Here is a 26,083-nt window from a genome sequence, read left to right as displayed (position 1 = left end):
ATGAATTTTAGAATTCAGATATGAAAAGGAGAGCTGAAAAGGCATCCAAGACATTAGGATCAGTTCACTGAGATATTATACATGTGTTATTTGCTATAATGATCATTAGTTTCAGCCACATGACTGTTACTGTAAATTCAACTCTCACTGGGTGTCATGGTTATAGTTTAGCCATTTGAGCCTTTTAAAATAAACAAGACTCTATCAAAAGAATACATAATCTGTTAAGAAAGCTGTTTCTGTCCACATTTTGTTATATCTGTTTTAAAGTGCAAATGTGTTCTGCTAACTTCCTGTGGACTCTGCCTATACTCACTGTTATCAGTTAGCATTTTCCCAGGTCTCTGTGTGGTCTACAGAGCCTACAGAGATAATGCCTCTTCTGCATTGATACAGTACAGTGAGTGAGCCCTGTAACCCTAGGACAGGTGAAAACAAGTGTCTTAAGGGAAGGATCACTAGGTAAAAATAAAGAAAAAAAGTCTTTAAAAAAATAATGCATCCCCCATATCTAAGGACTTGTAATCTGCATGTTGTTACATTTTTGTCCTTAGGCTTAAGCCGGATAAACACTGTTTTCATACAGTGGGCTGAACAAAATAAAAACGGAAGAGCTCAGGAGAAAGCCGCTGTACTAACAATCCAATGTTAGTATGTCAATCTCCCCCACTGATATTGTGTTCTGATATTTGACCTGTGTGTACGGCCCTTTAGATACACTTTACCGGTTCAAATGCTGTTCAGCACCCAAGACACTGTAATTGCCTAGCTTCTAAATCGCCTATCTACACATTTTAGATTTACTGTCACACAATGGTAACTAGTAAGCACAAAAACTCACTGGCCATCTCAGACATCATTGTATGGAAATACTGTTTATCTTCACTGTTGATTAGGCGATCATGAAAGACTCTTTGGCACTCATGGCAAAACAGTCTGAATATCTGCATCTGATCTCGTACAGTTCCTGGGTCGCATTGGAGAATACCTGCAAAGAAAATGTTGCAGTTTAACTGTAACTATAGTATATGTACAACAGAAATGCAAAAATAAAATACTAAAAATGATCTCAAACATAGAAGCTTCAGATACGTGGTGCCCAACCTGTGACTTGGCATGCCTTTGGCACTTGTTGTGCGGTCCCTATAGGGGGTTCTTCTTTAGGGCAGTGATTGAAAAATGTACTTTGGCCTGCTGAATCAGCCAAAATCTGAGCCATATGTAGCCCTGTCGGCACCATTGGCATTTTATTTTTTTTACCTCTAATTTTATAATCTCCTTTTATAATGGATCTTGCTTGCGAAATATCGACAGGTGACACTAGTAATTTTTAAGGGGACTGTATGAAGCACAAATGTGGAAACAGTCATTTGTAAGGGGGTGGAAACAGCAGTGATCTCTAGCATTCTCATGTGATGTGACTTCAGCCTATAACTGTCTGATGAAGTATGTCTCCAACCTTCAATAGCTTCCTGTGGCTTTACATTCAACAAATATAACATGTGGCACTTCGGTGATTGAGGCCATATTGATTGAGCTATATTAAGAAAGTTGCTTTAAATAATCGTATAGTACAAAGGTAAAATGCATAATGATCCATAATAACAGGTCAATAACAGGTTACTATAGTCTGAGTACATTAAAAATGATCCATGTCAATATGAATGAAGCAGATCAACAAAATAATACTTAAAGTGGTTGTAAACCTCAGACAAGAAATATAAACAAAGCATATCACTTTATAGCATGTGCTTGTCTCAATTAAGAGCACTAAGTTTAATTTCTATCTGCTGCCTCGTTCCTCTGCTATCAGCATGAATCACTTCTGACAAGTTTTCCTGACACCAAGAGAAAAATAGTGACAGTGGAAGGATCTCCATCCAATGGCCTGTGATTGACAGCCTCAGCTCTGTTCTGTGTGCTGTGTGAAGGGGGTGTGTCCCATTCTTTCAATCAGCTCTAGGAGCTCTCCTCATTGAGCTCTGCAGTGTGTAATTCCAACTCTCCACCTTCTGTTGAAATCTCAGACAAGCTGTATACATTCTGTACTTTGAACAGATGTCGAGGAGAGAGGGCTGCAGATAAACAGTTACAACTTACGTAGGAGGATTTGTTTAATCTCCGTGTATCACCTGAGGCCAGTCACTTCACTGGGTATATGTAAGGGTTTACAACCACTTTAACGGAACAGCAAAAAAATAAAAAAGCTGCTAAATAATTGTCACACTGGCTCAGTAACAATGTATATTTTGAAATTTTAATGGGGTATACTTAGCCATGTCCTAGTTCTATAGTTAGTACAGCTGTGATTCTGATATAGCACATGCATACCGCATTTATCTCAAACAGCTGTTCACAGTTAAGTTCAATATAAAGCAGGCTGCTCTGCAACTTCAGGACTCACACAGCATACTAATAATTTTATATTTGCTACAGAGAAGGCAAGCAATCAATTTTAATAATTCTGACAGTGGAAATGCTATTAATTCATAACTGCTAGAAATAATTAAGTCATAATAACATGCCTGTAGCAGCAATATGTGAATAGCATTAAAAGAGAAAATAATAAAAACAAAAAGAACAGCCATTTTGTTCACTATGGCTTCCCTTGGTTCCTTTATGCATGTCTTAGAATACTGCTGGAAAATCTGCTAAACTTTAGAAACCTCACAATGAATTCTTGTTTCTTATGCTGGTAATAAATGGATCCAAATTCAGCAGGGACTGGCAGAATTTCAATGTACCTATGGCCATTCCCGCTTGACATAAGTCAATTTAACAATCAACTTCTGTTAAATGGGACTGTGGAAAATGCAATCAGCAGCTGCAGCACTGATCAGTGTATTCTGACAGCGGAGGAGCCCAACTGTCAGAATACAATCACACAGTGGGGATGATTCCTCCATCTACCTCACTTGTGCAGATGGGGAAACTTTTTTTTTTTTTTTTTTCAATTTGATCAAAAAGAATGAACAATCTATGGCCAGCCTTAAAAGGCTATACCTAGAAGAATAAAATACAGCCACTTGTACCGTGCATGACTGATTTAACGCTTGAATAAAATCAATGATAACTAGAGATTCTCAATTTACTCTATTATTCACCAATTAGTAAAGGGAGAAATATAAGAAGCAAGAGATAATAAAAGACAGGCGTAAGGCAGGAATATGGAAAAATAGGATTGTAAGGTGTGAGATATAATGAAGAAGAGGAATGGTTCAAGAACAAGGTCTTGTGGTACACCAACAGATAGAGGGTGAACAGAGGAGAATAGTCAGTAATAAAGCCTTGCAATAAGAAACTATGGGGTTGATTTACTAAAACTAGAGAGTGCAAAATCTGGTGCAGCTCTTCATAGAAACCAATCGGCTTCCATTTTTTTTTGTCTTACTTACTTGAACAAGCTGAAGTTAGAAGCTGATTGGCTACCATGTACAACTGCACCAGATTTTGCACTATCCAGTTTTAGTAAATCGACCCCTATATGTTCATTCAGAAAGGTTAAGAGGAAAACCAAAAGTCTTTTATTATTTGAAGAGAAAAGAGTCTGGAATAGCAATTAAGTGTACAGTAGGGTCAGAAAAAATGGGCATGAAGTAGCGGCCTTTCAATTTTGCTGTTAGAAGATCACTGACATTTTTAATAAGTGATTTTTAAGTGGAATAAGAAGGGCAGGTTTCATACCAGGATGAAACAAGGTGTTCAATGTGTTGATTCAGGGGTAGTAAGCCAATTCTAAGTGAGTGGGTTGTTAAGGAAGTTTGGATCCAAAAGAAGAAAGTGGAATAGGGTAGTAAAATAGTGTAAAGGGGGGTCATATATTGTTCGTGCTGAATCGGCAGAAATTTGAGATGTGGGTGGTCCTTTCAACATCCCTCCACACCACAAAGCAACTTACGTCAAAGAAGTAATTGGGAAACATTTTCAGCCAAAATGTGCATGCATCAGATCAGATCAGATTCTGATCTGAATGATCAGAAGCTGCTGGAGCAAAGGCTGCTGAATACAAGAAACAGTCACAGGGATTCCCCTATCCACACTGTTCAGAAATCTACACAACACCAAAACAAATAAGCACTTTAAATACACGTTTAACTAAGGAATAGTTTGAATACTGTGCAAGATGTGTAAATGTTGGGAAACTTTCAGAAGATTCTCCGTTTATTAAGTGATGAATGAATAGCACAGAGAAGCACTTTACCGTTATAGAACAAATGTTGGGTGAATTTGGTTTGAAAATAGGCAAAAGCCATATTGATGAATAGAATGAATGAGGAAATTTAAGATTTACAAAAAAAATTGTGAATTTTATGTCACATTATTAATAAATATACCACACAGAATGAAATAACTGATCAACCACACTTAAAAATTAATTTTAGGTTAAACACTGAAAATGTAGCTCAGTTCCATTATAGCTTGACAGCATAAATGTAAAGGTATACTTTGTTGTGGAAAACAATGTACCTTGAACACACTTCGACAAGTCACGTAAATTAAATACATAATGGGATTTTGCAGGAGTTGGAAGAAGATCAATGCTCATTTGATGGTAGATTTCCACTGCAGCATCCACTATATTGCTTGCGCTCTGCTTTACTGCCACAGGAAAATCTGTCAAAAAGCCGTTAAGGATTGCCTACATAAAGGAAGGACCCACAAATGTAATTATTATTTTTTTTATAAAAAAAAAAAATTCAAGTATTTTTTATCCCAGGAGAAGTAACCAGGACATGAAAGTCTAAACAAAAAGGAGGTGCAATTTACAAAGCAGTTCATACAAGCATATAACATGTTTCAGCAAATACAAACTCAAATGCCGCGTACACACTATCGGAAATCCCTCCAGTAAAAGTCCAGTGTGAGGTTTTGGTCGGAAAATGTGACCGTGTGTATGCTCCATTGGACTTTTGCTGCCAGAATTCCCGCCAGCAAAAAATTGAGAGCAGGTTCTCTATTTTTCGGTCGGAAAAAGTTCTGATCGGAAATTCCGATCATCTGTACAAGTTCCAACTCGCAAATTTCCTATGCATGCTCGGAAACAATCTGACGCATGCTTGGAAGCATTGAACTTCATTTTCTCGGCTCGCCGTAGTGTTATACGTCACCTCATTCTTGACAGTCGAAAGTTCTGAGAACTTTTGTGTGACCATGTGTATGTAAGCCAAGCCTGAGTGGAATTTCATCGGAAAAACCATCCAAGTTTTTTACGCTCGTGTGTACAGGGCACACACAAGATCATAAACATGGAAAATTCCTCCAACTTATGCTGTGAACATATTTATGACTACTAGATGTTCCTCATAAACATTTCAGATAAGACTGTCAATTAATGCAAGAAAAAAAAGCAAACCCTGAAAAAAGGATAATTTAATCCAAAACAATTCTTCCTTAGTAGGTGCTAAAATTATGTCACACACCAGCTGCTGATAGCTCTTGGAGACTCTGGTAATAAGTTTATCTCAATGTAAATCCTGACCTTGTCCTCCCATTAAATGAAAACTGAGAGTGAAGTTCCATTGTAAATATTATGACAAGCGGCCTGGCACTGAAACTCACATAAAGGCTACCAGTATAGTATTTGTTGACTAATTTCATCACGTGAAATGTACTTGTCTTGAATGTAAATAAGAGGCATACAACTCTGAAATTGGACAAGAAACAGTGAATGGAAAAGCGCTGCAATCTCAAGTGTTAACCCAGCCTTATTTGCCATTCCAACCAGGATTAGAAGATATGACACTGACTATAACAAATTATATTGGATGTCACATTTTTGGGGCTAAAAGAGAAAATGGTGGTGCTGCGCTTCCAGAAAATGGGACCTTACGAGAAAACTCTAGAGAGCTAATTGTTCAGATGGGAGTATATCAGATGGTATATATTCAAAAAAATAAAGTATAAAATAGAGGAGAACACTTCTCCCAGTGTGGGGATTATTCTATCGCCTAATGAGAGTGCTCATAGTTCCCAGTTGAAGTCACCGGAAGTGACGTAACGCGTAGGATACGGAGACCGGAAGTGACGCTCGCACCAGAGTGGTCGATTTGAATTGTCTTGCTACCAATACTGCCTATTTACCCTATTTATTTATTCGTTTGTGAGTAATTTTAACCTATTAATAAAGTAGTGAATTTTAAATACATGCTACACTATGGTTGCCTTTATATCTGTTCTCTGAGCTATATTGGAGCATCTGGAAGAAGTGTATACTGACGGAGATCTGAGAGTGACTCCCTGAGGACCCCCCCCCTTCCACCCCCTTCCCTGGGACTTCTGGTTCATCTATGAGGAGGCTGCATATACGCTATATTTTATGTAGCGGGGAGGTAATTACCCAGTGTGTACACTTATGCGTGGAACCACCTATGTGGAGGAAGAGCCTCTGATACACTTTGACAGCACAGAATCACTTTAAACGTATATGTGATATTATCACGGGACTGTGTTCATGTCGCTAACAGCTGTATATAGTCCAACCGTTTTGTTATTCTATGCACTCAGCACTTTCTGTTTATAGAGTTTTGATCTATAGTCTGATAATTGTGTGCGTTTAATATTTTGTGTTTACTATTGCACTCAGCACTTTGTTTGCATCCTTTCACTTAACTATTGTCACTAGCTTGTGCCCACTCAGTAAGTGATTATCTATACTTTAGTTCCTTTGGTTTTATATGCACTCAGCACTTTTTGCTATATAAGTCTGATTTAGAGTCGGACCACTGTATGTGTTTTTATATTTACTACTGCACTTAGCACTTTTGTTATGTTGTAGAGATATAAGTTGCACTCTGTACTGTGACATTTATTATTGTGCATACACTGCTGTGAGCACTCTCATTAGGCAATAGAATAATCCCCACACTGGGAGAAGATTTCTCCTCTATTTTTATACTTTATTTTTTTGAATATATACCATCTGATATACTCCCATCTGAACAATTAGCTCTCTAGAGTTTTCTCGTAAGGTCCCATTTTCTGGAAGCGCAGCACCACCATTTTCTCTTTTAGTCCATATACATGAGCTGGTGTCTCGTGAAAGTGTCTGCAGCATCCATCAAATAAGAACATTTCTCGTGTATCCCATTTAAGCGCAGGAGCCCACTGAATATTGATTGACATTTGGGGCTGCCAAAGAATGGAAAACAAATGACAGGTGTCCAATATCAAAAAGGCTGAATATTTCTGGCCTTATGTAGAGTAAGGACATGGCTAAATGAGATAGATAACAGATAAGTAGCAATATGCAGCTCCATTTAAAGTGGAACTTTTAAAAAAAGAGCTAGGAGCAGTGGTGCTGCTAGGGGGAAATGTAGTTGCTGTACTATTATGGCGTGTACACACGGTCGGACTTTCCGACGGGAAATGTTCAATGTGAGCATGTTGTCGGAAAGTCCGACCGTGTGTATGCTCCATCGAACATTTGCGGTCGGAATTTCTGCATACAAAAGTTTGAGAGCAGGTTCTCAAATTTTCATACAACAAAACTTGTTGTCCGATCGTGTGCAAACAAGTCCGTCGCAGAAAAGTCCACACATGCTCTGAATCAATCACAGTTGGACTGGCTATTGAACTTCCTTTTGCTTGGCTCGTCATACGTCTTGTACGTCACCGCATTCTTGACGTTCGGAATTTCCGACAACATTTGTGTGACAGTGTGTATGCAAGACAAATTTGAGCCAACATCCTTCGTAAAAAAAAATCCATGGTTGCGTTGTCGGAATGTCCTATTGTGTGTATGGGGCATTCGAGAGACACAGAGGTGCACCACAGTTGGACATTGCTCAATAGACCTGGAGCGGTGGCATTGTAGGAGGGCAGGGACTTTAAAACAGAAAATAATGATCTTTGCCTGCTTCTATGTCAGAAAAATATGGCAACCTCCAGGAAACTTTGGCCCTATACTGTGGACATATACAGTATGACCCAGGGCATACACTATATTGTCAAAAGTATTGGAAAGCCTTTCCTCGTACATGAACTTTAATGGCATCCCAGTCTTAGTCTGTAGGGTTCAGTATTGAGTTGGCTTACTCTATGCAGCTATAACAGCTTCAACTCTTCTGGAAAGGCTGTCTACAATGTTTAGGAGTGTGTCTATGGGAATGTTTGACCATTCTTACAGAAGCGCATTTGTGAGGTCAGGCACTGATGTTGGATGAGAAGGCCTGGCTCACAGTCTCCGCTCGAATTCATTCCAAAGGTATCCTATCAGGCTGAGGTAAGGACTCTGTGCAGTCCAGTCTAGTTCCTCCACCCCAAACTCACTCAACCCTGTCTTTATGGACCTTGCTTTATGCATTGGTCCAGATCATTTGTTGGAGGGGGAATTATGGTGTGGGGTTGTTTTTCAGGGGTTTGGCTTTGTGCCCCTTAGTTCCAGTGAAGGGAACTCTTAAGGTGTCAGCATAATAAAATTTTGGACAATTTCATGCGCCCAACTTTGTGGGAACAGTTTGGGGATGGCTCCGTCCTGATCCAACATGACTGCACACCAGTGCACAAAGCAAGATCCATAAAGACATGGATAAGCGAGTTTGGGGTGGAGGAACTTAACTGGCCAACACAGAGTTCTGACCTCAACCCAATAGAACAATTTTGGGATGAATAAGATTGGAGACTGAGAGCCAGGCCTCTCGCCCAACATTAGTCCCTGACCTCACAAATGTGCTTCTGGAAGAATAGTCAAACATTCCCACAGTCACACTGTTAAACCTTGTGGGCAGACTTCCCAGAAGAGATGAAGCTGTTATAGCTGCAAAGGGTGGGCTAACTCAATACGGACTAAGACTTGGATGCTATTAAAGTTCACGTGCGTGTAGAGGTGTCACAATACTTTTGACAATATAGGGTATGTTCCAATATATCTATACTAAAAAATATCACGTTCATGTTAGATATATTGTATTATTAAACAACTAGTATTGACCTAAATTAAGCTTTAAGTACACACTGTATCCTCTTTACATCTAAGAGAAGCATCATATAATGCTACACAATTATACTACACAATGCACAAAAATGGCCTTGTGCATTAAAAAGTTACTTCTAGAGTTCTAGAAATATATTTAAATTGTTCAACTACAGCAATTGTTTTTTTTCCGTCTCATAATTTATTATCTTTCATTTTTTACCCCCTTGCCAACCTTAAAAATGATAACATATATGTGACATCTGCAACTACAGATCCAGAAACAGGATGCATGCTGCTCCATCTGTCTGGCTATTAACAGTACAATGTGTAAGGATAAACTGTACACAACTCAAGACTGGCCATCTGGTTCCAGGTAGACATGGATAGAAAGAGACAGTTGACAAATTATATCTTCTTCCTAATCAACTGTAAAGAGTGAAACAGATAAATCAGTCATTCTGTACAATTGGTGCTTCATCTAATGACCACTGCTCAGTTTCCACCAGCTTATTTTCTATGTATGCCAACTGCATGTCATGCTATCTCAATAATAATAAAATAATCTCAAATTAATTTAAGGGAATTATAAAAATATAATATATATTTAAGATCTTTATAGCATGGGTTGTTTTAACCCAGAACAGATTGTTAATTGCAGTTAATGTATTTATTTTTTTACATACAATGTACTTGGTTTAATTAAAGAAGGTCTTTATTATGGATTACTTAGCTTAGTAAACTAGCTTGGTAAACTTAAAAAAAGCTAATACTAAACTTAAATCTAAACCTAAAAAACATTTGATAGGGTCTACTTGAAACCAAATGACTAGTCTTGAGCTGGATATATATTTTTTTATCCTGTATTTTTGTGTCTGTAGGCACCTAAGAGAATAATCAGATGACCTTGACACTCCTATTTTCACTGTTTTGTGGTCAGCAGTAGGCTAAAATAGAAGTAATTAATCTTAGTTTGTTCCCACAGAAAACATTGTGAAATGTTATCAACTAACTCCTAGGGGCTGATTTACTAAAGGAATACAGATGTTCACTTTCCAATGTGAATGTTCACTTAGCCTGGGCAAATGAAATTTAGCCCAGGTTCACACTGTCGCAGTTTAGAAATCGTGTGAGTTCAGCTGAACTCGCACAATTTCAAACCGGCAATGCAGTCTGACTTCAGGGGCGATTTGACAGACATCTGAGTGGTTCATGCACAGATGCTTATTCAAATCGCCCCCGAAATCACCAAAAGTAGTACAGGAACGGTTCCATTGCCGGCAATTGCCAAATTATGTCAAATCACGTGCCAAATCGGCCCAAGATGAACGTGGGCCGAACCTGTGTTCACTTTGAATGCCCAATCATGTTCAAAGTGTAAAGGGAAGCAATGAGAAAAGTCTGGTGGTCCTGAAAACTAGCCTAGTTAGGACTAATTATGCTAAAGGTTTGGCTGCCCTATTTACTGGAAGCTAGTTAATTTACTATAGATCAAAAAGCATGTATATGGCCCTCAGATAATTTAATATGAGAAAAGGAGTAAGGGACATTTAAAGTACCAGAAATAGTCATAAAGTGCACATAGTATAACAAAAACTGGATACAGCAAGACTCACACATAGTAAAATACTAGTCTACCCTGCTCATGTTCCCCAAGTTGCCTTTCTATTATTCTAAGTCATGAGAACAATGTGTTCCAAAATTTTATTCATAGCATAATCACAACATTATTGGAGAAAAATGAGCAACCGAATATACACGTTTCTTTGATTTCAAACTTTGTGATTATGCTATAAAAGAACCTTTAGAAGACAGTGTTTTTTTTTTACTTAGAATAATAGAAAGGCAACATGGGGAACATGAGCATGGTGGTGTAGCATAGTGATTTACTAATCGGCAAATAGGTTGTTGGCTTTGCAAGAAAATTTACTCTCTGCAAGGCATTTTGTTTGCATATGATTGGATGATGCAATTTGGCAGAGCTTCACCTAATTCACTAAGCTCTGGGGTGCATTTCCTAGCAAAGTGCAACTTCTCTTGCTAAATGAACAGTACATTTGCCTTTACTAAATTGACCCCTTTAACCCGCAAACCTTACGGAAACCAGACTATGTTAGCCTGTGTGACTGTGTGATGGCAACCTTTTAAATATTCATATTTTTTGTGTAGCAATTGGTGGACTGGCTATGATTTCTTTTGTTTGAATTGTTTTTCCCTTTGGAAAGACAACTAAGTTGTTTGATGCTGGAAATGCTGTCTATGTTTATATGATGCTGAAACATGAATTCATCTTTGGACGTGTAAGAAAAATAAACCAGGGGTGAATGATCAGAGTGTGAAAAATGTATTATACAATCTAGGAAACCTGAAGTACAGCGTGAGGATAGAAGGGAAGATACCGGGTCACAAGTCGTGTGCACTGCTCCAAAGGGAATAAGCCTGCCAGTTGAATCAAAACAAGAGCTGTCCCAGCTGCCACTCATGCACCTTGATTCAGACCCGTAAGCGTGAGATCGAAGGGGAGGATCACTATGAGTTTCTGGGGCCCTGCCCCCTTTCTTAAACACTCCTGTACTAAATTAAAATTACACTAAATTTCTTGTTTAAAAAAATGTGCTGCTGTAATGCGACTTATTGATAGATGGTGGCTTCATTCATTGTCCACGGTCCCCCTGCATTTAAGAGCATAGCCACTCTCTCTTGTTCACTCCAGAGGTGAACTAGGGACCATGGGATTTATAAAATGTAAGGAGGGAGAAAAACACAATTATATGAAAAATAGATTACATGGCCATCAAGTAGTGGATGGATTATTTTTTGACAATAAGGACATCATTTAGTTTCTGTTTAACCCTAGAATATTTGCACTGAAATGCCGAGAACTTACTCTGTGACTAATTTACACATCTCTGTATTTAGTACAATAACAAAAACTTGGAATAAAATCTTGTAGAAACTTTGAAGTCACACAAACAATGACATTAGGCAAATGTTGAAATAATTATGCAGATGGCAATTCAAAATTTGCGCTGATGAAAAATATACTATAGTTCTTCCAAAATGTGTCTTTCAGTAAAAACCTATCATTAATCATTTTACAAATGCTACCTGCACTGTTAAAATGCAGATTAATCTTTTGTTCTAAAAGAAAAAAAACCTTATTGAAGGATCGTGGAGTAAAGGCTGATTTCATTTTCCTGAGTTTGCTGAAGAAGGCACTGACCTGAAAAATCTGTTTAAGGCTGTGCTCCGAGGGTGTTGGCAGGCATAACATGCTGAAGTGTCTTATAAAGCGAGGAGTTACTGGATTGCGACCTCCACCTGGAGGAGCACAAGCAGCTGCAATAGTCACATCCTACGGGAAAAGATGATAACATCATGCACAATCTGTGTCAAATTTAACTGTGAGATGCAAGAGCATTCAGCCAACTCTCTGTAATAACAACCATAATAGAAGACAGCCCTGAAATGACCTCTTTAGCAAAAGTCTGAGTGATGTTATTATATCATGTGAAATCTACTCGCCAGAAAAGGTAAAGGTACACAGAAATATGCTAAAAAAAAACAAATATACACAGAAAATAAGAGCATAAGTTATTAACAACTAATTCTGGACTAGCTCAAAAAAATTAAATGTGGGTGCCCCCATATATTGGGGATATAATGCTTGTTAAGACTAGGGGAACTGTAATAAAGATAATTAGCTGCACGTCTTCTCCCCTCTTGCCAACATCCTCTCATACGATGCAGTATAAGCAGTTGCCATTGGTCCCGCATTGTACATAATGACGTTGAGGACCTGCCAACATCCAGGAGAGGAGGGAAGAAGACCACATTGGCTGCCGTTGGACAAAAGAAAAAGTACTCCTTTTCTTTTAGCACTTCCCAAGACTAATAGTGTCATGGTTATGCAATAGAGTTTGTCTGCTTGCCTGTTTTCCATGTGTTCATCTCTGGAGACCGGCCGACCTTCACCTGACTGCTTTTGCAATCCATCCTCTGGCATGACTCCACCCTAGCTCCTATCAGAGAACTCTATATTAACCTGTGCACTGCAGGCCAACCCTGCTGATCAACCATTGTGTATTCCTTTGTGTGTTTAGCTTCCTCTTACCTGCTGTGTGCGGTTCTTTTGTTCCGTTACCGACTTTGGCGTGTCCTTGACTATCCCTGTTTGCCTGTGATCCTGACCTATTGGCGTGTCCCTGACTATTCCTGTCTGCTTGTGGCCCCAACCTTGGCTTCATCCCTCACCATCCCTATCCTCCTGTTGCCTACTGTGGGTGCGAGCTGGGGGACCCTGGGGGTCGCGACCTGGAGCCAGTTGCAGCCCAGTCCATCCTCACCTCTAGAGGCTCTGGTAAACACCTGCTGGCTCTTAGACTCCGTGCCCCAGGGAATACTACGCTCTAACCCTGGTAGGATCTGTCTCCCGTCCGCAGCAGTCAGCCGTAGGGTCCACAACCTTGCGGTGCACTCCTGATCTCTACGGTGTGCATCTGTCACCTCGCCTCAAGGTGACCTGACAAATAGACTGTTCAAGGTTAGGGGCACCCACATCTCATTGTTTTGGTTGTCCAAAGTTAAACTTTAAAGTTAACCTGTCATTAAAGAAATACAGGGCTGCCATTACTAACCTTCTTGTGAGAATTCTAGTTGACTGGCTGGCATGCCTTTTGGTGTCACTGACATGTAGCAAACATACAGATCAGAAAAGTCAGAGTAAAGTAAAAACCATACTGCATTAGTGTTTGAAGTCAATGACTAACCCCCTAAACCAAAGGTCTCCAAACTTTCAAAACAAAGGGTCAGTTTTATGTCCTTCAGACTTTAGGAGGCCATACATTGTTTTATTCATAGGAATTTTGCCCCACCATTGGTGTCATTGGGCCCCATTGTTGGTGTCATGTGGAGGAACGGTGCTCCTTCACTGGTTGTCATTGAATGAAATAGTGCCCCAGAGGTCAGATAAAGGCAAAAAAGTTTGGAGACCACTGCCCTAAACCAAGCCTTTGTACTCATCTATAGCATTTAGGTGTCTATTTATAAAAAATGTCAAAGACCATTGGTCTAAAGTACACAACCCTGTGAAGTTTTTTGCTACTGAGAAAAGATGTAATACAGACAGGTTGTGACTGATTATCTTAAGATCTGTATTTTCTTTTTTTTTTTTGGGCAGCCTAATTGTTTGTTAAAATAAAGCTGTGGTGTGGAAATAACTTATATTTATTCTGAGGTTAAATTACTAAACATGGAGCGTCACCAGATTATGAATTTATGTTTTTTTAACCACTTAAGCCCTGGCCAAAAAACAGAGCACTTTTTGCGATTCGGCACTGTGTCTCTTTAACTGACAATTGCACGGTCATGAAAAGTGTTTTTGCGCTATAAACAAAAATAGAGCGTCAATTTTGAAAAAAAAAAAAACACATTATTTTTTTACTTTTTGCTATAATAAATATCCCCAAAAAATATATAAAAACATATTTTTTCCTCAGTTTAGGTCGATACGTATTCTGCTACATATTTTTGGTAAAAAAAAATCGCAATAAGCATTTATTGGTTTGGTTTGGTTTGATTTTGGTTTGCGCAAAAGTTATAGCGTCTACAAAATAGGGGTTAGTTTTATGGCATTTTTATTAATATTTTTTTTTTTACTAGTAATGGCAGAAAACTGGGATTTTTATCATGACTGCGACATTATGGTGGACACATCTGACAATTTTGACACATATTTGGGAGCATTGGCATTAATACAGCGATCGATGATAAAAAAAAAAACTGCATTGATTGCTGTAAAAATTTCACTGGCAGTGAAGGGGTTAACCACTAGGGGGCTAGGGAGGGGTTAAGTGTGTCCTAGGGGAGTGATTCTAACTGTTAGCGGGCATGGCTACGAATGACACTTCACTGATCATAGCTCCCGATCACAGGGAGCTATGATCAGTGACAGTGTCACTAGGCAGAATGGGTAGATGCTTGTTTACATTAGCATCTCCCCGTCCTTCAGCTCCGTGAGACGATCGCGGGTATCCCTGTGGCAATCGAGTCCACAGGACTCGCAATCCCACTCATGGAGCTCCCGGCAGGTTCCCGTGTGCACCGCCGGCGGCACGCATGTGACCACATGGCGGCAAATTCAAAGGGGCGTACCTGTACTCCCATTTGCCCAGCCGTACCATTCAAGTGGTTAAGGACAAAAAATATAGCATGACATTCAACACACACAAAAAAACACACATGCCATTTTAATAATTTACTTTCACATGTTCACCAAAGATTTCAGTCACATGAACTGAAAATAGGTTGTATGTTTCATGTGTTCTTTTGCAAAAACATGAAAGAGAACAATTCCATTGCCCATAAAATGTACTGTACAAGTCTATGGAATTGACAGCTCTAAAAATGTATATAACTAAGTATAAAAATAAAGGAACAAAAAAAAAAATCACAGATGAGGAAATGCATAGACAGGCAATCTAAGAAATAAAAAATGAAGTTTTGACAACTAAATAATTTCTGTGCTGAAGGGTTAAAGTCACCTTTTTACCGCCATGTGCCATCAGGGAGTCATTGATTCATGGATTTAGCTATCAACCAAATTCTCTCTGGCACTTATTTATCTCAAAACCTACTATTTAGTGAAAGGTACATTTCAAATCTAAGAAGTACACTAGAAAGGCATCACTGCATAAGAAAGGCTTTTGTCTGACAGAACCAGAAAATCCTAAGCCATAAAAATTATTTAAACGGATATATATATATATATATATATATATATATATATATACTGTATATATACAGCGGGTAAAATGAGTATTGAACACGTCACCATTTTTCTAGCTAAATCTATTTCTAGGTGTTATTAACATGAAATTTTCACCACATGTCTGTAGCAACCCATTCAATCCATACATACAAAGAAACCAAAACAAATAAGTTCAGAAATTAAGTTATGTGCAATTAAATGGAATGACACAGGGAAAAAGTATTGAACACATGAAAAAAGGGAGATGCAAAAAGACATGGACACCAGCTGAAATCTATCAGTGATTAGAAAGCAATCCTGCCCCTTGTCTGTGAAAATTAATATCAGCTGGTTCAGTCTCAATTGATGGCCTATAAAAAGGTGTCTCATTACCAAGGTGTCACAAAAGAAACATCTCATGATGGGTAAAAGCAAAAAGCTTTCTCAAGACCTTTGCAACATTATTGTTGCAAAACATACTGATGGCATTGGTTACAGAAGGATTTCTAAACTTCTGAATGTTCCAGTGAGCACTGTTGAGGCCATAATCCGGAAATGGAAAGAACATAATTTCACAATAAACCGACAACAGCCTGGTACTCCTCACAAGATTTCTGACAGAGGAGTGAAAATAATTATCAGAAGAGTTGTCCAAGAGCCAAGGACCACTTGTGGAGTGCTTCAGAAAGACCTGGAATTAGCAGGTACAATTATTTGAAAGAAAACAACATATAATGCACTCAACAGCAATGGCCTGTATGCATGCCCACCGCACAAGGCTCCCTTGCAAAAAAGCATGTTGAAGCTTTTTTAAAGTTTGCTGCACAACATTTAGACAAGTCTGTAAAATACTGGGAGAATCTAGTCTGGTCAGATGAGACCAAAATTGAACTCTTTGGATGCCATAATACACACCATGCTTGGAGATCAAATGACCGCACACAACACCCCAAAAACACCATGCCAACAGTGAAGTTTGGAGATGGGAACATCATTGTGTGGGGCTGTTTTTCAGCATATGGTACTGGAAAACTTTATATCGTTAAAGGAAGAATGAATGGACAAGTGTACCAAGACATTCTTTATAAAAATCTGCTGCCATCTACCAGGGTGATGAAGATGAAATGAGGGTGGACATTTCACAATGATCCCAAATACAAAGCCAAGGAAACTATCAATTGGTTCAAAGAAAGCAGATAAAGCTGCTAGATTGCCCAGCCAATCACCTGACTTGAATCCAATAGAAATTCTATGGAAAGAACTAAAGGTCAGAATTTGTAGAAGAGGCCCATGGAACATTCAAGATTTGAAGACTGTGTGGAAGAATGGGCCAAAATCACACCTGAGCAATGCCCGCGACTAGTTTCTCCATGCAGCTGTCATTACCAACAAAAGGATTTTGTGCAAAGTATTAAATACATTTCAGTTAGCATGTTTAATACTTTTTCCCTGTGTCGTTCCATTTTTTTACACATAACTTCACTTCTGAACTTATTTGTTTTGGTTTCTTTGTATGTATGGATTGCATGGGTTGCTATGGACAAGTGGTGAAAATTCCATGTCAATAGCACCTTTAGAAATACCCAGCAAAATGGTGAGGTGCTCAATAATTATTTTACCAGATATATATTTATATATATATATATATATATATATATATATATATATATATATATATATATATATATATATATTTGCTGGTTTGATTAGTTATGACATATACAAGAATAATTGTAGAGAGATATACATTTGTCAAGCCATGTCAGATATATTTGTTTCATGTTTACCTGTAGGGGTGAATTATACGAATTTCTGACAGTTTCCATAATTCTGATCAATACAGCACAGTACACAGTATACACAAACATCTCACAATCAGTGCATACAATAACATCATATGACCACAATGTAATGAAGAGACAAATTACATAACCACAGAGATCCACAAAGCAACAAGTAAACAAGTGCAGAGCTTATCTGATGATAAAATGATCAGTGTACAGACACCTTATCAAAGGAATATAATATAGAGTCCCTTCTTTTGCTATGTACTGACAATAGCAAGAACAAAATTGCTATCAAATATTTGTGACAGAGATCAGAAACATAAATGCAGTGAATTCTACAAACTTATGTTAAAACTGCACCCAGGCAAACAGCTGAAATATATATATGAAAGCTATTTTACCTGTCAAAGGATTTCTATTTTTGCCCATGCAGTCCTGGGATTTCACACAGTGCTGCCTAGTAGGGAAAGAAATTGTGGGATCTATGTATAAAATAATTTCTGTGCAAATGTGTCAATCTTTTGCACAGGCACCACAATGCTTAATATCTTTATTCCCTAGAATTGTCAGTGCCCTCTAGTGGAAATAATGTGATATTTTTCCTGATTGAGGTATTTCAGGAAAAATACTGCATTATTGTCACTAGATGACACTAGGAAATAGAAGTATAAGGCCCCTTTCACACTGACGTCCCGTTCAGGCCCGCCTGTCAGTTTTTCAGGCGGACCTGAACGGGTGCTCCATAGAGCTCTATGGAGCGTCGGATGTCAGCGGTGACATGTCCGCTGACATCCGACCCACTCCGATCCGAAAAAGTGTAACGGAGGAAAAAGCTATTTTTCCATCCGTCTGCGGATCGGATCGGGTGACGACGGGCACTGTGGTCCGTCGTCATCCGATCTCCCATAGGGGAGAGCGGCGCTGTGACAGGTCTGTCCCTGCGCAGTGTGCAGAGACGGACCTGTCATCTCCCTGCTCAGCGGGGATCAACGGAGTGATCCCCGCTGAGCAAACGGATATCCACGGGGCGGATCAGAACTGATCCGCCCCGTGTGAAAGGACCCTAAGGCAAATTACGGTGAATATTTGTTGCACCTGTGCAAATGGTTGACACATTTGCATAGTGAATGTTTTATACATAGAGCCTTTAATCTCTCTGTGCTGTAGTTTCTCATTTACTTGCAGATGTCCTCCCTACCCTGATACTGGACAGTAAAAGGAGAAGCAGCACAGTGATGAGCTTTTCTCCCTGTCAGACTGCTCTCTCTTCATAAGCATGTTCCTCATACTACAACATAACTGGTCTATGAATAAAGGATGGGCAGATGATTGATAGCTCCCCCCTCCTTTCCTATATTATATTTCATTCATAGAAGCTGTATTATTGGCTTCTGTGAATAGAGGAGCTGGGTGGAAAGGGAAGGCATAGTTGGACTCTCTTGATGAAAGCCTGTGACAGCCATTTAACTGCATTAACCCCTGCCACAACCTAGGATTACAGATTATGGGTGGAGAAGAGTTTCTACTGCTAGAAGACGTATCAGCACAAGAGATACACCCTGCTGACTATACATTATATCTCCTGTGCTTATTTTTCAGTTTTTTATTTTAGCTACACTTAGGCTTTAAGGCTACCATTGCAGGGCTTTTATTATTGGAAAATATAATTATACAGGATTTATATAGCGCCAACAGTTTGCGTGGCAATTTACAACATTAGGGCAGACAGTACAGTTACAATACAATTCAATACAGGAGGAATCAGAGGGCCCTGCTCGTTAGAGCTTACAATCTAAGAGGGAGAGTCAAGTGATACAAAAGGTATGATGGGTGGGTGATGAGCTGATGAAGAAAATAAAAGAACAGTTGTTATGTGAGGGCAGGATAGGCTTCTCTGAAGAGAAAGGGATGGGAAAGGCTTGAGAGAAGTCCTGGAGGTGAGTATGGAAGGAGAGGACGAGGGAGCTAGAGAGCTGGACATCTTGGGAGGAACTGAAAGGACAATTTGGTTGGTATTTTGAGACTAGGTTAGCGATGTAGCTGGTGGCAGAGTTGTGGATGGCTTTGTAAGTTATTGTAAGTATTTTGAATTTCATTTGTTGAGCAAGTGGAAGCCAATGGAGGGATTGGCAGAGAGAGGTAACAGAGGCTGAGCAGTTTGTAAGGAGGAGGAGTCCGGCAGCAGCATTTATGATGGATCTAAGGGGGGGTAACCTATTTAAAGGTAAGCCAATGAGAAGTGAGTTGCAGTAGTCAAGGTGAGAGATAACCAGGGAGTGAATCAGGAGCTTTGTGGTCTCATTGGTTAGGGAGAGACACATTTTAGAGATGTTGCAGAGGTGGAGGTGGAAAGCCTTGGAAAGTGATTGGATATGGGTCTGAAAGGAGAGTTCAGAGTCCAGGATAACACCTAGCATCCTGGCATGTGGGAATGGGTGAATGGTTCCACCATTGCTCTTGACAGAGAAATCAGGGGAAGAGGTATGTGGGGGAGGAAATATTATGAGCTTGGTTTTGGACAACTTGAGTTTGAGGAAGTGGTGTGACATCCAGACAGATATGTCTGTCAGTAAGTTAATGATGCGTTAGGAGAGTGATGGAGTGAGCTGAAGGGTGGAGAGATAGATTTGGGTGTTGCCAGCATAGAAATGATATTGAAGTTTACCCAGGAAGGAGGTGTAGATTGAAACTAGGAGAGGTCCAAGAACAGCACCTTGGGGGACCCTGACAGAGAAAGGAAGAGACGTGGAGGAAGTAGAATTGCAAGTGACACTGAAAGTGTGGTGGGGTAGGTAGGATGAGAGCCAAGGAATATCACAGTCACGCAGACCAAAGGAGTAACATTTTTTGAGGATGAGGGAGTGGTCAACCATATCAAAGGCAGCTGAAAGGTCCAGAAGCAGTACAGAATAGTGACATTGCTTTTTACTGTTAGTAAGTCATTTGTGAGTATTTATTGTGAGTATAGTTATCATACTGTTATATTAACCCTAATGCTTCAGTACTAGAGTAAGTAACATAGTACAAGTGTGCAAATCAGGGGCTTTGGCTTTTTTTTTAATAGTGGTATGCTTCTTCTAGCTCAGGAACACAGAAAGTATTGAGACCAGAGACAGCCAGGCAACTAGCATTTTAGAAGGAGGTCTGTGGAGTCTATGTTCAACTATACCCAGCCAGCCTAATCGTGATCTGCAGATTTTAACCTAGAAACTTTTTATTCACATGTTGCACTTTTTTGGACATGTGGAAACTGTCAGCAAAGCTTTTCAATAAAACCACCACGGTTTTACAATATGTGGCGATTCTCTCTTTTATTTCTGTAATATGAGAGAGAATGAAAAATAAGCACGGTTGGCCACCACGTTATCCTCTTTCATACTCAGTGGATGGATCCTTTATGATGTGTGAATCTATGTTAGAATAGACTCCTATAACGTGGAATCTAGATATCCGGTAAGTGCACATCTTGTATTATCACGGTGAAAGGTGCACTTGGGTGTATGGTCGTTTATCCTCCTTTGGACACGACTGCAAAGATTTCATCATATATACACTTTTTATGGACACTTTCATGGACTGATCATTGTCAATTGTTCAATTTTATATATAAAAGTATTTGGGTACACCAGGACAATTTGTTTCCTGCTCATCTGAGTATCGGGAATTGGTACATTCCTCAGATGTGCGGTGGTCGCCACCCCATGACTCCTCATAACTGGCTAGGACATTTGACAATTATCTGGTCAGTGCCTTGATGTGGCTCCCCAAGACCTTTCGTTTGTTGCTTTCCCGCCTACCAACCCCATCCTTTTTTTTTTAAATCGTTTTCTTCTCTTTCCCTTCCTGTTTGTTGTATTCTCTTTTCCCATTTTTTTATACCATTTTACAAAACTCTGGTAGGTATTAGCAGGTCTTTGATGTTCATGTACCCTCTAATTTTGTACCTTACTCATTTGTCTATGAGATTTTGTACTCGGCATTGGTGAGCTGAGCTTCCTGCATGAGGACTATAACCTCTAGGACAGTAATGTACTTATTGGGTATGTTTGTCTGGTTGCTGTGCTCAGTTGTGCCTGAAATGCTTTGATCTGTAACACTGTTTACCTTAGGCTATCCTCAATTAAACAATAAAAAAAAAACACTTGGGAAAATGTAATAATATTCAGAGGAAAATACATGTCTAAATATTCCTTTTTACAATTTATATAAATTTAGCAGACCAAATACAAGTAATTTATGACAGCAATATTAAAAAGCCAGTTTCCCAATACCTGAATGTCTTTCCAAAACATTTTCTCTCTGTCATAAAATCCTTTGAAATCTTGATATTGGCGAAGTAATTCAATAGGGGGTTGGGATCCATATCGATCTAATTTTGGCATGTTTAAGTCATCCACAAAGATGATGACCCGCTTGTTACCGGGTGCCCCTGAAAGCAGGTTACAAAATAAAGAGAGGTAATATGTCAGATGTGTTTATTCTAGGTATACAGTAAATTCATATAAGGAAAAAGTATCTACCGTAATACAAAAACACAAAAAAATTCTATGTATATTTAAAATGGAACAAAACCTTCCTATCCTATACAGACAAGGAAGCTGACATCTTAGCCTCCATTTGATCTGCAGTTGTCATGATGCAGTACATGTGATCAGTTACAATAGCAGCCATTTGATGGCTTGACAGTGCATTTGAGAGCACCTGAGCATCTGAGACAGTTATAATTCACGGCATGCCTTGAATGTAACTGTTTTGGGAAAATTTAAGGGCTCATGCACACTGCAGCTCAAAAAAAGCTGATTTTACGGGCATTTGAGCTTTTATTTCAGCTTGAAGAAGCTTGTGGCTTTTGCATGTTTTTTGCATGTTTTTTTGCAACATTTGCATGTTTTTATTGACCTTTCTTGAGATTTTTTGAGCATATGCTTTTTTTTCACAAACCCCTCCCATCAGCTCATTTTTCCTATTTGTTTTGTGTGCTTTCGAGCTTCTTTGAGCTTTTTCATGCATTTTCACGCTTTTCAGAGTATTTTTGGGCACTTAGGCATTTTTTCTGTTCAAAAGCTCCTCTCAAAAACGTGAGTTTGGCGAGGGGGGAGGGGGGGGGGCTTCTGCCTCTGTCTCTATGGACACTAGTGTTTTTTTAAGCTTGAAAAAATGCTGGATAAAAAACGCTGATGTGATGAGCCCTGTACTCCTGAGGATTATGTCCACCTGTATTAGCTTCCCCTGCCCGGTACCACCATGATCCAAGATCCCTCAGAGCACAGAGGTCACTAGCCATAACTCAGTGTAGGGTGAATAGCATGAGGCTTTATGAAGAACAAACACAAGGATATAACTCAGAAGACAAGTCGTCCCTTCTTGTTGGCATAGAGACACAGGGTGGGATAAACTTTACACCCAATTACATCAGGTACATTCAAACTTATCAACACATCTATAAACAAAATCTGGCATGAAGCCAACTTTGTTAGTGGTACAGAAACATTTAACCTTTCAACAACAATTTAAGACAGTAATTGGGCACACAGATAACTTCTTACATGGAGAGACCTGTTAAAGAATCTTCTTCTCTCCTATGACTTGGGCATGGGTGCCTGCATACAGTTCAAATGTCCAATGTCCATGTTTTAATCTTAGTGTAATCTTAGTGTAAACAACCTGGCTGGTTCAGGGGTACAATGAAATGCTAAAACTGGTTAGTGCAGATCAGACTGGGCTTCTCAGGTCACCCTGTGCCCCTAATGGACACAGTATAACTTGCATATAAGAGGGGCCTGGGGAGCTGAACCAGGAGTTTCCTGACCCCTCTAAAGTAAGCTGGGTTCCACGGGCCCCCCGTCCAAAGTGACTCCCGTCACAGCTGATAATAGCTTTTGTAGTAGAGTTGTAGTAGCGTTTAGGTGGTTTTCAGAGTGTTTAGCGTTAGCCTTTTTTTAGCATTTTTGCAGTTTCTTTTAAAAAGAAGGGAAAAAAAAAGCTCAAACAAGCTCTATTGGTAACATTTAGGAGCATTCAGCAGCGTTTAGGAGAAACTCCTGAAAAGGCCATAGTGTGCATGGACACATTGGCTAACATAGAGGGGAATTTCCAGGCAGAAAAAATGAGCGCTCAGAGCGCTTAAAAAGAAAAAGAAAAACCCTGTAAAGTAATTGCATAATGTGCTAGTATGCATCACATACTTACCTTATAAATACTCACCTTAGAACAAAGCCCTCCAGCAGCACGCTGTCACTGCTGACAAAGCTTCCATCTTCCCCTGGTCTTCCTTCTGGGTTTGTGGGCTCCTGTATGAGTAGCTGTAGTCACAATGACGTAATGCGCGCTGGGAGCCCTCGACTCCAGCACAGAGCACTGAAGATCCAGCATAGTATGCCGGACCTTCAAAAAGCATGCGCCAATGACATCACCAGCTGCATCTGGTGTGAATATCTCCTAAACAGTGTATATTCAGGAGATATTCATTTTACCTATAGGTAAGTCTTATTATAGTCTTACCTGTATGTAAAAGTCACAAAGCAGACTTTATTACTGCTTTAAATCGGTGGGTTGATGTGTTCATACAATATCTCACAAAAGTGAGTACACCCCTTACATTCTTTTAAATATTTTATTATATTCATGTGACAACACTGAAAAAATGACACTTTGCTACAATTTAAAATAATGAGTGTGCAGCTTGTATAACAGTGTAAATTTGCTGTCGCCTCAAAATAACTCAACACACAACCATTAATGTCTAAACCGCTGACAACAAAAGTGAGTACACCCCTAAGTGAAAATGTCCAAATTGGGCCCCAATAGCCATTTTCCCTCCTCAGTGTCATGTGACTCATTAGTGTTACAAAAATAATGTGTTTGGCAACAACCAGGTGAGGAGTACAAAGACAAGTGTGTCTTGCCTACAGTCAAGCATGGTGTCATGGTCTGGGGCTGCATGAGTTCTACCGGCACTGGGGAGCTACAGTTTATTGAGGGAAAATAATGAATGCCAACATGTACTGTAACATACTGAAGCCGAGCATGATCCCCTCCCTTCGTTGACTGGGCCACAGGGCAGTATTCCAACATGATAAGGACCCCAAACACTCCTCCAAGACGACCACTGCTTTGCTAAAGAAGCTGAGGGTAAAGGTGATGGACTGGCCAAGCATGTCTCCAGACCTAAACCCTACTGAGCATCTGTGGGGCATCTTCAAATGGAAGGTACGGGAGTGCAAGGTCTCTAACATTCACCAGCTCCGTGATGTCATCATCGGAGTGGGATAGGAATCCAGTGGCAATCTGTGAAGCTCTGGTGAACTCCAGGCCCAAGAGGGTTAAGGCAGTGCTGGAAAATAATGGTGGCCACACAAAATAATGACAAGTTGGGTCCAATTTGAACATTTTCACTTAGGGGTGTACTCACTTTTGTTGCCAGCGGGTTAGACATTAATGGCTGTGTGTTGAGTTATTTTGAGGGGACAGCAAATTTACACTGTTATACAAGCTGTACACTCACTACTTGCAAAGTGTAATTTCTTCAGTGTTGTCACATGAAAAGATATAATAAAATATTTAGAAAAATGTGACAGGTGTACTCACTTTTGATACTGTATTTATGTTCTTATGTAATGTGAAATGTAATTAAACAATCCTGTTTAATTTGGTCATAAACGACCTGGAGGATGGGGTAAACAGTTTAATCTCTGTATTTGCGGACTATATTAAGCTAAGCAGGGCAATAACTTCTCCGCAGGACGTGGATACCCTTCAAAAAGACCTGAACAAATTAATGGGATGGGCAACTACATGGTAAATGAGGTTCATTGTAGAAAAATGTAAAATAATGCATTTGGGTGGCAAAAATATTAATGCAATCTATACACTGGGGGGAGAATTTCTGGGGGAATCTAGAATGGAAAAAGGACCTGGGGGTCCTAGTAGATGATAGGCTCAACAATGGCATGCAATGCCAAGCTGCTGCTCACAAAGCAAACTGAATATTGGCATGCATTAAGAAGGGGATTAATTCCAGAGATAAAACAATAATTCTCCCGCTCCTAGAGTATGCTGTCCAGTTCTGAGCACCAGTCCTCAGGATGTACTAGAAATGGAGCGAGTACAAAGAAGGGCAACAAAGCTAATAAAGGGTCTGGAGGATATTAGTTAAGATAAAGGTTGCGAGCACTGAACTTATTCTCTCTGGAGAAGAGACGCTTGAGAGGGGATATAATTTCATTTTACAAGTACCATACTGGTGGTGACCCCACAATAGGGATAAAACTTTTTGACGGAAGGGAGTTTAACCACTTCAATACAGGGAATTACCCAAATTAAATTTTTATGTTTTTTTTTCCCCACAAATAGAACTTTCTTTTAGTGGTATTTGATCACCTCTGTGGTTTTTATTTTTTGCGCTATAAACAAAAGAAGAGCGACAATTTTGAAAAAAAACACAATATTTTTTACTTTTTACTATAATAAATATCCCAATTAAAAAAAAAAAATTTTTTCCTCTTTTCTGCTACATATTTTTGGTAAAAAAAAATCCACAATAAGAGTATATTGATTGGTTTTTGCAAAAGTTATAGCGTCTACAAGATATGGGATAGATTTATGGCATTTTTATTTATTTATTTATTTTTTAATAGT

General features: G+C 39.3%; 1 protein-coding gene across 1 annotated transcript in view; it reads right to left on the bottom strand.

The window, feature by feature from the left end:
- Positions 1 to 26,083, bottom strand: part of DNAH6 (dynein axonemal heavy chain 6) — a 418,858-nt gene that overhangs the window by 159,012 nt on the left and 233,763 nt on the right. The window contains exons 40-43 of the mRNA XM_077476093.1: positions 21,718 to 21,875; positions 12,135 to 12,266; positions 4,468 to 4,639; positions 842 to 988 (exon numbers count right to left, since the gene is read on the bottom strand). Of these exons, the coding sequence (XP_077332219.1) occupies positions 842 to 988; positions 4,468 to 4,639; positions 12,135 to 12,266; positions 21,718 to 21,875 (609 nt within the window). The remainder of the gene's footprint in view (positions 1 to 841; positions 989 to 4,467; positions 4,640 to 12,134; positions 12,267 to 21,717; positions 21,876 to 26,083) is intronic.

Source organism: Lithobates pipiens, unplaced genomic scaffold (genome assembly GCF_037356315.1).
Source record: "Lithobates pipiens isolate NorthernLeopardFrog02 unplaced genomic scaffold, aLitPip1_a1.2 Scaffold_13, whole genome shotgun sequence".
Lineage (NCBI taxonomy): Eukaryota > Metazoa > Chordata > Amphibia > Anura > Ranidae > Lithobates > Lithobates pipiens.
This window is presented reverse-complemented; position numbering and strand designations above follow the sequence as displayed.